General features: G+C 53.9%; 1 protein-coding gene across 13 annotated transcripts in view; it reads left to right on the top strand.

The window, feature by feature from the left end:
* Nucleotides 1-4,860: 4,860 nt before the first annotated feature.
* TLE3 (TLE family member 3, transcriptional corepressor) overlaps nucleotides 4,861-14,395 on the top strand; it is a 48,752-nt gene continuing 39,217 nt past the window's right edge. For 12 of the 13 annotated variants that reach the window (XM_012451329.2, XM_012451326.2, XM_012451324.2 and 9 more), the window contains exons 1-4: nucleotides 4,861-4,968; nucleotides 5,481-5,581; nucleotides 6,092-6,155; nucleotides 7,179-7,223. In XM_012451329.2, the coding sequence (XP_012306752.1) occupies nucleotides 4,945-4,968; nucleotides 5,481-5,581; nucleotides 6,092-6,155; nucleotides 7,179-7,223 (234 nt within the window). In that variant the 5' untranslated portion in view covers nucleotides 4,861-4,944. Of the gene's footprint in view, nucleotides 4,969-5,438; nucleotides 5,582-6,091; nucleotides 6,156-7,178; nucleotides 7,224-14,395 lie in introns of those variants that run through there. The other variant, XM_012451323.2, reaches the window with a different exon arrangement.

Here is a 14,395-nt window from a genome sequence, read left to right as displayed (position 1 = left end):
ATCCAGGCCGGGCTTTCTGTCTCACCGGGTGACTTTTTTTTTTTTTTTTTTTTTTTTTTTAATGTGCCAGGAATTCCTCTCCCACGTGGGGTGGACTCCGAGGTACTCAATTAAGCAGCCAATGAAAAGTCAGCTCTCCGGTAGCAAATGACCCTGACACTTCTTGTAACATAAACAGTTGAAACGTTTCCAATTAGAACTGGAGACAGAGACGTTTGAACTCTTTCTGTCGACTCCCCTCCTTCTTTAAAATAATTGTCAAGCCTTTGGACGGGGTGTTGTATACATGTTTTTTATTTTCTTTTCTCTTTCTTCAGCATAAAAGACATGTATTTTTCTCCTTGTTTTTCCTAATTTGTGGGGTGGCATGTGTGGGTGGGGGGAGATAGCGGTGGTAAGCTTAAAGGGATGTTGGCCTGGTTCCTTACCTCCCTGCCCCCTTCCTGCTCAGGGTTCAGGCAGCGGATGAGAGCGGGGAGTGACGCTGGGTGAGGAGTGAGTGGGAGCTACAGGCAGGAGAGCTGGGCCTGTTCTTCTAAAGTCAGACTCTCAGAAAGGGCTGGGAATGAAGGAATGAATGAATGAATGAATGAATGAATGTCTTTTCTTCAGCAAAAGCTCGTACGTATTCAGCTTGCTTAAGCAAAGGGGTGGCTGAGATTGGCCATTAAACCGGCTGCCCTGGATTCGAATCCTGACCACTCTGCCCAGCTCGGGGCAAATGACAGCTTTCTCAGCCTCTCTTTTTTGCTCTATAAAATGGGGTCCCCGGCCAAACTACTTCCTTCGGAGTGAGGTAAGGAAGAGGGGAGCGCTGCCTGGGTAGCAGTGCCCTGCCTTGTACCTAGTCAGCGCTCAAGCGCTGTTCTTCCTGACTGCGTGGCGTGGTTCCACCGCCCGGCTCTGCGGAGGCGGCGGCGCTCTGCAAAACCCCGTCGGGGACACGCAGCCGCGAACTCCTCCAGCGTGCCAGGCTCCGCGCTGGCGCTGGGGTTCACAGGTGAACTCGACGTGGGTCTGCCCTGCGGGAGCGCGCTGGCTCGTGTGGTCACCAGGGGCGCGGACGTCGGGGCAGGAGGGACGCCCAGGCCAGAGACAGAGCAGCTGTGCCTTTCTGTACACAGTCCTCGGAAGACCCGACCTAGGTGCCCTGGGGCTTCTCGGCCGCCTGCGGGCGGGCGCCGTCGGAGCCAGTCCGGAGGGAGACGGAGAGGGAGGCCCGGCGAGGCGCCGTGTCCCTGGTATCTTGAAGGCATTGTGTTTAATAAATCTGAGCGAGGCGCACAGCCGCTCTCATCCCCCTCTCCTCTCGGCTCCCAAATCGAGACCTGCTGTAGGACCCCCAATTTACGGGGTCTTAAAACTCCCTCTACTTTGAGTAGCAGCTTCAAAGAGCTCCATTTAAAGTTCGCCCCCCTTCCCGCCCACACGTCCCCTTTTTACAGCCCCCCCCACCCCTCCTAGACTTCTGGAGGACGACGACAACAAAACACTAAATGCAACTTTAAAGCGAGGAGGGGGAAGTCTTCAGGCTTCCTCCAGAACGTGGGCTGTAGAAGTGACCTGTTTCAGGCTTGCGCAGGAGTCGGAATACCGTGGAGTTTGGGTTTTCTTTTTCTTTCTTTTTTTCCCTCTTTCCTTTTCCTTTTTGTTTCTTTCTTTCTTTTTTTTTTGTTTGTGTGTGTGTTTTTACCTTTTATTATTTAAATTGATACGTTTCATTACTAGGGAGAAAAATAAAATATTCCTTTGATACACAAAATCAAATTGATATTTAGCCTCTGCTTACTTTTTTATGCATGGCTCCTTTATACCACATGGTAGTGACAGATTGTTTGAGCTGGAAGGAAAAGCCATTCAAAGCTAATTAAGCAGCCATTCCAAGCACTATTTGCAAGCGGGAGGCTCAGAAGCCTCGGCATTTGTCAGCGCTCCCCCACCCCGCGTGGTTTTGACTGACAGCTCTGGCCGCGGACTGACAGCACCCAGCAGTTCCGCCAATCAGCAACGAAGAGCCCCTTCGGCGATCCGTGATTGGTGGCGCGAACCTTGCTTGGGGGCGTGGTCGGCGTGCCCCACGTGGGGGCTGGAGCGAGAAAGGGGCGGGGCGGGTAGGAAGCGGGTGCGCCCACCCGTGACGTAAGGGGGAGGGCAGAGAAGGAGGAGGGGGAAAGGAAGCTCCAAAGAGGAGCCATTTTGTGTCTAATGAATGCTGCGGCCAGATGCTCGCATCTGTCGAGCCGGGCTTCTCCCTCCCCCCGCCTTCGGTGCGCGCCGAAACACGATTTATGTTTTTATTTAGGAGAATAAATAAATGAAGAGGGGAGCGCGGTTCGCGGCTGGCGGCCGGAGCGGGCGCGGGGAGGTTCAGTTCTGAGGCGGGTGCTCACGTGTAACTCCCCGCGGTCCGGCCTCCGAGCGCCCGCTAGCTCTCCGCTCCTCATTAAGATGCAAAAGCGAACCTCCGGCTCCTAATGAGGGGAAAATATAGATCCGGGGACGCGCAGCCGGCTCGCGCGCGCCCGCCGCCGGCCCCGGGGTGCGTGCGGGCTCGCGGACAGGCCGGAGAGGGCCCTGGGGGGTCCCGCCTGGGCCGCCCACCGAGCGGTGCGAGCTTCGAGGGCCGCTCCCCGCCTGCCCGTCTGCCCCGCCGTAACCCCGAGCGCCGGAGGGCAAGGCCGTCGGTTTGCGGGCAAGCTGGCCGGGGAGTCGAATGACCTGTGCGACCAAGCAGGGAGTCCCGGGGGCGCGGGACAGGGGTGGGCGAGGCGCTAGCGGGGGAAGCGTCCGCGTGCCCCGGAGGGTCTAGGCTGGCGACCGAAACACCCACAGGCTTCCGCCAACGCCGTGACACTGCCGGGAGCAGGCTGAGCAAGCCGGTGGGAACTCGGAGTTCCGGGGCCTCGGCCGAGCAGGGGCCCGACCCCATCCCCAAGCCTCCCTCAGCCCGAGGGTGCAATGAGGAGCCCGCGCGCTGAGATTGCGGCGAGGGCGAAGCTGTTCCCATAGGGAAGGCGCCCCGAGTGGGGCCAGCCGTGGCTGAGCCTGTTGTCCACGGGCTGCCCGGCTCTTCCATCTGCGCTGCCCGCCAAGCCAGAGTCCCTCAGACTTCTCCTCGCAGGCAGCCGCCTCACATCAAAGGAACTGTTTATTTGGCTTTCTGAAAAGAAGGGCAAGTGAACAAAGGAGAGCTGGGGGCTAATGGGGGCGGGGAGGCGGGCCGAAGAAGGGGTGCAGAAGAGGGGACATCCTCAGTTCCGAGCAAATTTTTAAAGGTCGGAGGCAACTTTAGAAGCCACCATTTTATCGGTCCTAAATCTTTTGAAGTGAAAACATTAAAGTGACAAAGTGATTCTGTTTGTTTTATAGTATCTAATTGGGCTGCTTTGCAGACCTAATGAGATTAGAGGGAGGAATCGTTCGCCTTCGCTGCGGAATAAACTGATACATTATTAGCAGCCACAGGTTTTGAGGATTGTACAGCTTGTCTTTTTTTCTTTTGTTGTTATTTCTCTGTCTTCCCTCTTTCCTCCCGCCAAATAATTATTTGCTAGTAGATTGTGGGGGGAAAAAATAGGAGTAAATAACTTCTAGGAGCCCAGGACTATAATATATATCTATTTATTATATGTCTTTCGGTTAATTCCTGATCTGAGGAGCGCTGTTTTTCACTCCCCTGCGAAAGTCACCAGCGGGTAGGGCCTGATTGCTACTTTTCATGCATAGTTTTAGACACAAGAGGGCATTGTGACGTCGCGCCCGGCGGCGCCCAGTCGTAGGCCGAATCCCGCAGCCCCACGTGGGGGCCCCGCGCTCCCATTGGCCGGAGCCGGACGAGGCTGCCACATTATTTTGTTACTTTTCAGTCCCTATTTGGAACTGCTCTCGCGGCAGTTCAGACCTCGTGCTCGTCCCCCTCGCCTGTCTGTGTGTGGTATCCGTAGGTCCGGGGCACTTTTTTTTGGCGTGTGTGTGTTGGGTGTGTGTTTTGGGGGTTTGCCGGGGCTCGGAGAGGAGAGCCAGGCCGAGGGGAAGGAAGGAAGCCGCAGAGCTCCCCGGTCTCGGGCTGTCTCCCCTCCAGCGCTCTCCTGCCGGTGCGCTCCGAGGCGGCAGCGGCGGTGGCACCGAGCGCTCCTCACAGGGGACGCGGAGCTCGAGCTGGGAGCAGCGAGGACCCTTTGCGGAAGCTTCCCGTGCCCGCTGGAGTTAGGATGCCAGGGCGTTTGATTTGCATCTACTGAGCCCGGAGTTCCTCCCCGGCCCTGGGAAGGGCTTGCAGCGGCGGCGGCGGCGGCAGTAGCAGACGGAACAGCAGGCTCTGCTCTCCGAGGGGGGGCGTCGAAGCGCCCGCGCCGGGCTCCCGCCCTCACCCTCCGGCGCTCCTGCGGCCCCTAGCCGCCACCTCGTTGCCCGCCTCCTTCCTCTTCTTGCCGCGATCCCCAGGCCCGGCCGCCTCTGGGATCGGACCCGCGCGCTCCGGATGCTTGGGGCTGCCCCGGCGCGCCCCCCTCCCGGCGCGACGCGCTGAGTGACCCGGAGGGGGCCCGAGCTCGCCCCGAGAGGGGCCTCCAGCCTCGGGACCCCGCTCCAGACCTGCCGGGGAGCCGATGATGTCCACGCAGCCCCGGGCACTGACGCGCTCGACGCAGCCCGGGGAAGGCTGCCGGCCGCTGCCCGCCGAGCCCTAGGCGCACAAAGCCCGCGCCTGCTGCCCGGCCCCGGCGCCCGCCGACGACTTTGCCGCCTGCTACGCGGCTCTTTGTCTCCACTTGGGGCGGGCGCCCGACTCTGGGATTTCTCTGCGAGAGCGAGCTGGGGGGGCCGGGGGCGAGCTCTCGGTTTCCCAGCCGCCCCCCACTGGGGCTTGGCTCCCCCCTCCCCCGCACCTCCCCGGCCCGGGCTCTCGGCGCTTCCACGCTCTCGGAATCACGACCCCTCCCTGCCATGTATCCGCAGGGCAGACATCCGGTGAGTAATTGCAACTCGGTTTATTTAAGCATCTATCATGGCAGGATAAACGAGGCAGTTTATCTGGCACCTCCATTTTGCTTGTTGCTACCTCTGTGGTGTGTGTGTGTTTGTGTGTGTGCGCTCACACAAAGGGGATGGGGACTGGGGGCGCCGTTGAGAGAGGAGGTTAATTCCGCGCGAGTGGCGAGGGGGACTGTCTCTGTTCCAGGGGGAGCTGTTCACGCAGTCCCCGGCCCCGCTCCTAAGTCTCCCAACTCACCGGCGTGCCTCCCACCCCCGCTTTACTGGGGAGAGGGAGGCCCTTGGTGAAAGCGATGGGAGCCCCGCTGCCGACGGGGAGAGATGGGGCGCCCCCCTTCCGCCCCGTCGGAGAGCTGAGAAACTTGCTGGGAAGGTTTTGGGCTGAGGGTGGCCTCTTTGGTTGGGCGCCGGCGGGGAGGGGCCGGGGCCGCTCTGAGCGCCGTCTCATGCCCCCGCCCCCTCCCCTGTCTTGTCTTCGCGGGCTCCAGGCTCCCCATCAACCCGGGCAGCCGGGATTTAAATTTACGGTGGCTGAGTCTTGTGACAGGATCAAAGACGAATTCCAGTTCCTGCAAGCTCAGTATCACAGGTAAGGCCGGTGGGGGCCGCCCAGGGGCTGGCTGGGAGGGGCGGCCCTGGCGCGGCTCCTGCCATCCCCCGCAGGGACGGAGGGGGCTCCCGACCCCGGGGCGGCAGGGCAGCCAGGGCCTCCGCCTTTTGTTTCCCCTTTCCGAGCGCGCCGCCTTAACCCTTTACTGCCCGCAGCCGCCTGGCTCCCAGCGCCGCCCGCGGGGTCCCCGAATGAGGGTCTAGGTCGCGGGCGGGTTCGCTCCGGGTTCTGGGTGTCGGGAGCCGGCGTCGGGGTCCTGCTCCTCTGCGGCCGGGATAAGTCCTCTGGCTGGAAGTTTCGAATTGTTTCACATCTCCCTCCCCACCGCGGTGACCCAAATCTCCCTGCGCCCCCAAGGCTGCGGGATAATGGGGACCCCCCCGGGGGGGTGTCAGTGCAGTGGAAAAGTGCTTCTCAGAGGCCCTTGGGTCGGGGCCTCGGGAGACTGTGCAGGCGCCAGGCCTCAGCCGGCTCCTCCTGCCCTCGCAGCCTCAAAGTGGAGTACGACAAGCTGGCGAACGAGAAGACGGAGATGCAGCGCCATTATGTGATGGTGAGACGCGGCCGTGGGCCCAGGGGGTGGGGGGCGCCGACCCCCGGCCGGGGACGCGGCGTGGATCTGGGGAGCTGAGCGCCAGTTCCCACGACCGCCCAGCCGCAAGGCGGCCCTGGGAGAAGGCATAATCTGGTCTTGCCCTTCCCTTCCCCAGCTTCCATTGCCGGGGCCACTTGGAGGAGGGTGGGTGAGGGGAGAGGCAGAAAGAGAAACCCCAATTCCAGGCTGGGGACTCCTGCACTGTCTTTGTGTGCTTTTAATTTGTGTTTTGAAGGTTTCTCAGGGGCTGATTGCCATTGCCTTATCTTGGCTAGTAAGATAGGATTGGACCAGCCCGTGTGAAATTAGGGTTGGTAAAAAAAAATCTCTTAGTGACCTCCTGGGAGTGTTTGGAAACTTTCCTGCTTTGCAGCTGGGATCTAGCCAGAGTGGGACAAGCCCTCCTTCCCTAGGGTGTTGTGAGGAGTGGAGAGGCCTTTACAACCCTCTGTCCCTGCTCCCCTCCTCAGGGATCCCCCAGCTGGGTATCTTGTCCACCCTGGGGCAGTAGGCAGACTGTCTCCCTTTTTTTGCCCAGTGTCTATTTCAGCAAGTTTTAATCTTCTTTTGTGAGAGGGCATGGAAGGCACTTAAGCCCGGCTCCCTGCACTGCCTTCCACATAAGAGGCCTTCGACACAGTGCTAAATAACTCTCAGAGGACAAGAGGGTCCCAGTGTACACACGATTCCCTGTTGAACCTGAACCTTGTATAAACAGGATATAGGGCACATGCGGTGCTTGCAGGAGGGAGAGCCCAGCCCCCCTTAACTACCACCATATATAGTGTTCTGTTGAGATGAGAGGAACACTCGCCCTTGTCAGCTCTCAAACCGCTCTGTAAGCTGGCTTAGGGTTTGATTTAAACTTCTTTAGCAAATGTATCATAAAAGTATGACTTGGCCGAAACTTTTCCAAGAAAAAACTGATTTTGAAAAATGAGCAGATTTCTGTCAGTTAATAGCCGTTCTTTTTACTTTTAGTACTATGAGATGTCCTATGGCTTGAACATTGAAATGCACAAGCAGGTAAGTGCTGTTCTCTTTTACAAATTCATTTTTAAAAACTTGCCTATGTGGACTTCTCATGTTCTCTCTTGTTTGAAAATGAGCCTGGTTCTTCTATTCCTCCCCCTTCTCCTTGAAGAGTGAATGGATCCAGGCCTTGAAATGCAAGGTTTGAAGCTTTTCTGATTTTTTTAGACACATTGAGCTTTTAGCATTTGAGCTTGTGAAATTAGTCCTGGTCTTGGATCTTGGTGGAGGATAAAGGACCAGAGGGAAAGTTGTACCTCCAGGATCTGCTTTACAAACTCCTGAAAGCCCAGAGGTGGCTGACTGCTTTTATCTGTTTTAACGTAAAATTCTCAAGAGGAAATGCAGGAGGGTTTTTTTTTCCTTTTTCTTTTTGCAAAAATGTGATGTTCTGCCTTGATAAGATTAAACTTCAAGAGCCTTAAAAGCCTGGCTGAGCTGTCGAAATTTAAGGGAACGAAGCCACTAACTGCTTAAAAATATTAAGCCGAAATGAAACACAACTCTAACGCCTTGAATTGACAAGGTGGCTTTCTCATCTCTGTCTTGATTTGAAGGCAGCTGAATTCCCATTTTACAGAGAAGGAAGCTGAAGCTCCTGAGTGAAGTTAACTTGCCTAGGGGCAGCCTAGCCAGGACTTTTGAGAGGGCTGGGGGTTGAGCTCAGCTTTGAAATCCTGAAGTCAAACCAGTTTAGCTAGTGTGGTGTCATTTGATGGATATGTAAACTACCTGCTATTGTCACTCTTCTAATAACAGTATACCTCAAACCGAGCAAATACAAACACCCTTTATCTCAGTGCATATCAGTAACTAGTCCTGGTGCTAGGCTGGGCTGTGGGAGAGGCCTGTTTGTGTATTTGTGTTCTGAGGAAAGGCTGCCTATAATTTGGCTTGGCCAACGATTAGGGTTGACTTGGCACGTATAATGGAGCAGGCAGGCCGGTTGTTCTTTTTAACAATTGGTGTTCATGAAATCTCAGAAGGCTGTTGACTCATTCTAGCCTTTGGTGACCATGACTTGAATGGATTTTCTGCTCTAAATTAACAGTCGTTTATAAGGTTTCAATTTTGCTCTTTAAGGAGGCAGGACCCAGGGCAGGTGAGAAGGGCAGGTGACCCTGGAAAGTGGGCAGATTCCTGCCCACCCAAGTGGCTTCCTGTAGAGCCTCTGGGATCCGTAGTTTCCTTTCCCCTCCTGGAGGGAGCCCCAGTGCTGGGTGAAGGGAAGCCAGAAAGGGGCCTGAGTTTATCCAGCAATGTGGGAAGCCAGCTTGTGGCTTCCTGAGGGATTAGTTAGTCCCTTAGGAAGGCACATGAAGGCTACCATGTTTTTACTTCTTGACATACAGGAATAATAAACAGACAGGGCTTTTTATGTAAAGATATTTCTCCTTGGGAAAATAGAATAGAGACAGGTTCTGTGACTGGAACTGGGCAGATCTGACTCGTCCCATAAGAATGTTTGAAATGAAACTGGGGCCCCAGGTGTTTCAAGGACCTTGGGATGTATGCAGGGTGCCACTTCCTCCTTTTCTCTACCCCCTCTTAAAATTTTTTTTTTTCTCAATGCTTAGCATCTTGGGTGTGTTTAAAGAGAGTAATTGCACCCAGGTTTAAAATTTATAGCAGCAGTTATTGTAAGAGCTTGGTAATTAAGGTGTAATGTCTCGTTGCATGTTGAGGTCTGCATGGGTGGTGTTCCGCATGTCTGTGAGTGGATGGTGCTTTGGCACTAAGAATCCACCTCGACTGGCAGCAGATCTGTTCTCCGAGTCCTGGGGATGCTGTGAACGCAGGAAGAGTTAAATATCTTAATGCATTTGGTGGTGGGGTTTATATCAAGAGCAGCTGTGTGCATCTGGGATTTCTGGCCATTCCCCAAAGAAGGTTCTTAGGGGGAGAATGCCTGGGGTTTGGCTACATTGTCTCATTTAATCCTCTCAGCTGCCAGTGATGGATACAGGGATTCTTTGCCCCCTTTTTATAGGTGAGGAAACTGAGGCTTCAGGGAAGCCAGGAGGGAGGAGCCGGGACTCAAATCCAGGCCTCTAGCTTCCTCACTGGGCACTTTACCTTGCTTGCCACTCACTTTTGCCCTCCAGCCTCAGTTCCCAGCATGAACATGTGTGCTTCTGAATGCAGTGGTTTTGCAGGCTTATGGCCGTCTCTGAGTTGGGTGAAATCACCCTGTGGCTGTGGAGGAACAAAGAGGCAAAGAGGTGAAGAAATCCTGTGCTGTGAAATGCAACCCTGACCTAATGGGGCTGGCCACTCCCTAGGTTTGCAAGGGTTCTGTAGAAGAAAGCCCTGCCACTAATTGTAGTGTGGGTCTTGGGTACATTTGGCGAATGGTGGTTAGGCCTGAGCAAACAAGTTTATCAGCTGACCTGTTTAGCGGTTGACTGGTGTTTTATCTGCACACACAATCAAGTGACTGGAGTGCTTGAATTATTCATGCAGTGTCCTGCCCTCTAGACTTGACTGTTCGTGTGATTACATCTGCCTGGAACAAACAGGCTGGATTCTTCATCTTTAAGCTAGGGGTGGGGGTGGGGACTGTCTGTACTTTTATATAATAGATGATCTACAGAGCTAGCACCTTGGGAAGTGTGGCAGTCCTCAGCCTGCGCGTGCACACGCACACGCACTCCACCATCACCACCACGTATTTTTTTTAAAAGCTTGCCTTTGCTGGCTCTATGGGAAATGCCAATTAGCTGGGAACCTCGAGTCCTGCCAGATGGGCCCGGGTACTGACAGAGGGCAGCTGATGAGGTGCGGCCAGCCCATTTTTATTTTACTGAGAGGTTAAACTCATGTGACTGGCTCCTTTCTCTGTCTCCCTCTCGCTTTTTCCAAGCTGTCAAAATCCCTGAGAAGTAATAAATGGTTTCTCCTCCTACTCTTTTGCCTCCCTCCCTAATTACGGTAAAGCAAAGATTACAGAATCACAGGCCTGGCCCTGGCCCGGGACTTCAAGAGGTCACCCACCTCTTTCAAGCCCCCTGCTTCCAGGCAGAATGTGGAGCGTCTTCAGTGAGGCTGGGGAGGCAGCGGCGACTGACCGGCTCATCAGTTGCCATCTTGTTTGTGCAGAGGCTTTCCAGTGTCAGCCACAAATAATGAAGCCAGCTTAGAACCAGGGGCCGCAGAGCCACTGCCATGCATTGGATTTGAGGCACTGGCGCCCTGCGAAGCTGGGTCAGGCAGCCTTTTTGCCCACTGTTGGTGAGCACTGATGTTTTTGAAAGTGGACTTGAGCCATTTTGATTTTAGGGCAGTACCGTGCCAACACAATACAGTCACCTTTTTCTGTAAACTGAACAACCTTTCCTGTAAGTTTCTCTTTGAATCCTGGAACTGGAAGAGTCCTTTGGCTTCTCGTGCAAACCTTTCAAGTTACAGATGAGGAAACGGAGGCCCCGAGAAGGGAAGCTGGTGTCTCCAGTCATACAGTCCCACGCTGGTGGAGAAGCTGCCACTGCCGCTTTCCTTCCAACCCAGGACTCTTTTCTGCAAGACTCGAAAAATGAAGAGAGCTCCTTTTTTAATGTACTCTGTGTCTTTAATTACTATTGCTTCTCTCTTCGTTATTATCCAAACAGGCTGAGGCTACAAACCTGGCCCCACCAAAGTCCAAAGTGCCCCATTTGGGTTGTATAATCATATCGCTGAACCCTTATTGTCCACAGTCCTGTTTTGAATTGCCAGCTATTTGCACAACTAATGATTTGATGTGTGTAATAATAATCCATAATGCATAACTAGCAATCCCAGAGGGAAGATTCACACACAGGGAAAGGTGGTACAACCTGTGAACTTTTTACCCCAGCCGTGGGGGGCCATAAACACAGGGCTGAGGTGGGAAATGGAAAATCCCCATTTGTCACTCCCCTCCCCTCCCCTCTCTGGATCTTCTCATCTAAGTGATAAGAGGCTTGGCTGGAAGATCCTGAGACACACAGTTCTGGGACCACAGTGAAGGTGCAAGGTACCCGGTGACCAGAGGGAGTCACCAGGCGGTGAGGTTACAAAAGACTCGGCCAAGAAGTCGAACCTATCTTGGTAGGAGAATGTGGGCCCACTTGCAAAACAGAAGGGGTCACAGGTCCTTCCACTAGGGCAGTGCCTGTTTGCGTGGCATCTGAGTTGAGCTGTAGAATTCTTTTTTTGTTTGTTTTTGCCAGAGTGCTGGCATCCAAGAACCCCCCTATACCCTGGGATCCATCTGACTTTTCCTGCCATATTGATCTTCCCTGGAACAGACTGTAATCACACGAGTCCTCTCACTGAATGGGTGCCTGCCTTGCTCAGCTTTGGGGTCTGCTGGGCTCCATGCTCCCAGCACACTGTCTAGCCAAAGGGAGGCTGCCCCACCCCTCACGACTGCCTTTGGACCCCTTTTCTCTAGTTGCCAGTGGGAGTGGTACAGAGTGGGGGTTTCAGTGCATTTGGGGTCTTTTCCTTCTTGTACATTTGTCATTGAAATGTCCCTGGGAGATGAGCAAATGGCCCCTTGTCTTGTCTTTACAGATAGATCAAGGGGTGGGAACCTGGCTCCTAATTCAGGACTCATTCTATGAACTCTCCTGGACCAGGAGCCCATGGCAGACAGAGTTCTTCCTCTCCTTAAACTCCTTCCCACAGCGGAGGGTCTAGGCGTTGTTTCCATTTTATTGAAGGAGTGAGGCAGTCAAGTAATAAATCTTTTGCTTTCTGCATAGGAGAATGTCGTTCTATCAAAATACGGACACCAGGGCAAAAAGGTGATAAAGACCTATCTCGGCAGTTTTCCCCTGTGATCTGGCATTCATTCCTCTTCTCATTTTTGTAGGAAGGAAGGAAGGAAGCCCCTCTACTGAGGTCTCTGTAGCGCTTAGTACGTAGTAGGTGCTCAGTAAACATCTTGGTTTTTCTTGAAAATTGACTCAGGTTGTCTGAGCGTAGAGTTCCGATTCCCTGAGCCTTTTGAGTAGGAAGTGGGAGTTTTAATTGTGGGCTGACCGCCTGCTCTGCAGGCTTCCTCCTATGGCCCAGCATCCAGTTTCTTCATCAGTGAAATGAGGGGGTTGGATCCATTCCCAAAGCAGTTATTAGGGGCCTGGGATGTGCTGGGTGTGGGCAGGAGTTGGTTACACAGCCGAATAAGACACCATTCCCTCTGCTGGGGAGTCGGGTGTCTAAGTAATTGCAATGCAGTGAGGTAAGTGCTAATGTGGCCCCAGTGTCACAGGAGGAGCACCCAGCACAGAACAGCTTCTTCTTCCTGGGAGAGGAGAGTCGGGTCAGAGCAGACCTCACTTGAAGGGCTTTTACTCCAGGCGAGTGTTAAAGGGAGGGCAGGGTTTATGAGACAGAAGTCTGGCGGAGGCCCCTCCAGAGTGGCAACAGCTCACGGCAAGGTGGTGAGATATGTTCTGGAAGCCACACGTCTTCGGAATGATATGGGGCGGGGACTGCACTTGGGAAGTGAGGCGAAGTGGTGATATTTTGCAGCAGAGCAATCTCCAAGGCCCCGCTGCCCTTGCACTCACGGCTCCCAGCTCGGTGGCTCTCTCCATCCCTGCGTGGCTGGCTCTCCAGGGCTGGCCTGAGTCCATCTGCCGCGGGGTGGGGCTGGGGGCCCGCTCTGGGCCGTCTGTGGCCTGCCCTGCCTGCTTCCCTACATCATACGCTGCTTTGAACTTCATTCCCCAAAGTGGCATTGTCTCCTTTCTCATATTGGTAATTCTGTAATGACTGGTTATGACCCGCCCCCTCCCCCATATTTAATTCTCATCAGCCCAGCTCTCCACTTTGCTATTAATGATAGCAGCCAGCAAAATAGCTTTCAACATGCCATTGACAGTCTGGTTTAAGAGAGCACTTGAAGTAGTGCTAGACAGCTGAAAGCACCCATAATTGTGTACCAGAGTGAGAACTGCGTGCTCAAGGGCCTTGTTTTTATATGCTTAAAGGGACAATATCTTGTTTTCAACAAATGCTCTCTGAGACTCACAGCCAAGATGCGTTCTTCCTTTTTCTTTTTCCTTTCTTCTTGTGGCTTTCTCTTCTCTTTCAAAATACATATTTAAAAAAATTCTTTATAAAATCAATGTTCCCTTCAAGTTGGGGTTAAGGGGAAACTTAAGGAAGGGAAAAATGTCCTGCTGCCATGTAGGCGGGGAATGTTTGGTGGGTTTGTTGTTTTGAAGCATCCTCCTTTGCAGGCAGCAAGCTGTGGGCCAGCCTTTCCCTACTGAGGGTCCTTAGGCCCTTGCGTTTCTCAAGGTAATGGGGGAAGTCTTAATTCGCACCAGCGTTGATTTTGAATTCTTTTGTTTGCTAATGGTGTTGCACAATCAGTGGGCTGTGGAGCTGTCGCAGTGAGGCCACCTTCTGGGGGAAGGCTGGAGGGGAGGGGTCACTAGGTTGGAGCACCAAGGACTCAGGTTCTAGGAGGCTGCAGAGCTGACGGCCCAAGAGGCCCCTCTGGAAATCAACAGGGACTTGGATTTTTAAGTAGAGGTTTGGACCAGGCTCGGGGGGTTAACCAGGGGGCCCGTCTAGTCTAGTCAACCCCGAAGATTTTACCCAGGGACAGATACCTTTCTCCCCTTCATACCAGCTGGCTTCATTATTGCTTTGAAGATGCAGCCCTTTGGGGGAGAGGTTTCCTTTGCCTGTCTGTTATTGCCAATGTGTCCTATGAAGGGTGAAGAGAGAAGCAAGTTCCCATCTGTGGGGCCAGAGAGGCCAGGGAAACCCTCTTGGGGCCTGGAGTCTCCGTTGCCTTGTTCTCCCCCAGGCTGACTGCTCTTGGCAAAGGGTAGGAGCAAGGATGGGCTTGGCTGGTGTGTCTCAGATGGCCCCTTCCATCACCTACCGTGTGAATGATAGGATCCAGTGTTCTGGGCAGCTGCTGCCGCCACCGAATACTCCCAGGGGAAGTACTTTCTTGAGGACAAACCGTTTGAAAAATTTGATCTTCCAGATGTTATAGATTATAAACAATATAGCCCCTTTGAATTTCTGTGGCACTTGATTGCAAAGCAGAGTAGACATTTTCACCTTAGTAGCTAAAATAATGGGATCCTGGACAGACACCAGGAGCATACCCTGAAAGCTTGGGGTAAAAAGATGGCCTGTGTACTAGAGGGGGTGGGGGAGGCGAGGCCTGTGCT

The sequence above is a fragment of the Aotus nancymaae genome, unplaced genomic scaffold (genome assembly GCF_030222135.1).
Source record: "Aotus nancymaae isolate 86718 unplaced genomic scaffold, 86718_ANA_hifiasm-v0.15.2.pri h1tg000003l, whole genome shotgun sequence".
Taxonomy (NCBI): Eukaryota; Metazoa; Chordata; class Mammalia; order Primates; family Aotidae; genus Aotus; species Aotus nancymaae.
The sequence above is the reverse complement of the archived record's forward strand: the minus strand, read 5'-3'. Positions and strand labels throughout refer to the sequence as shown.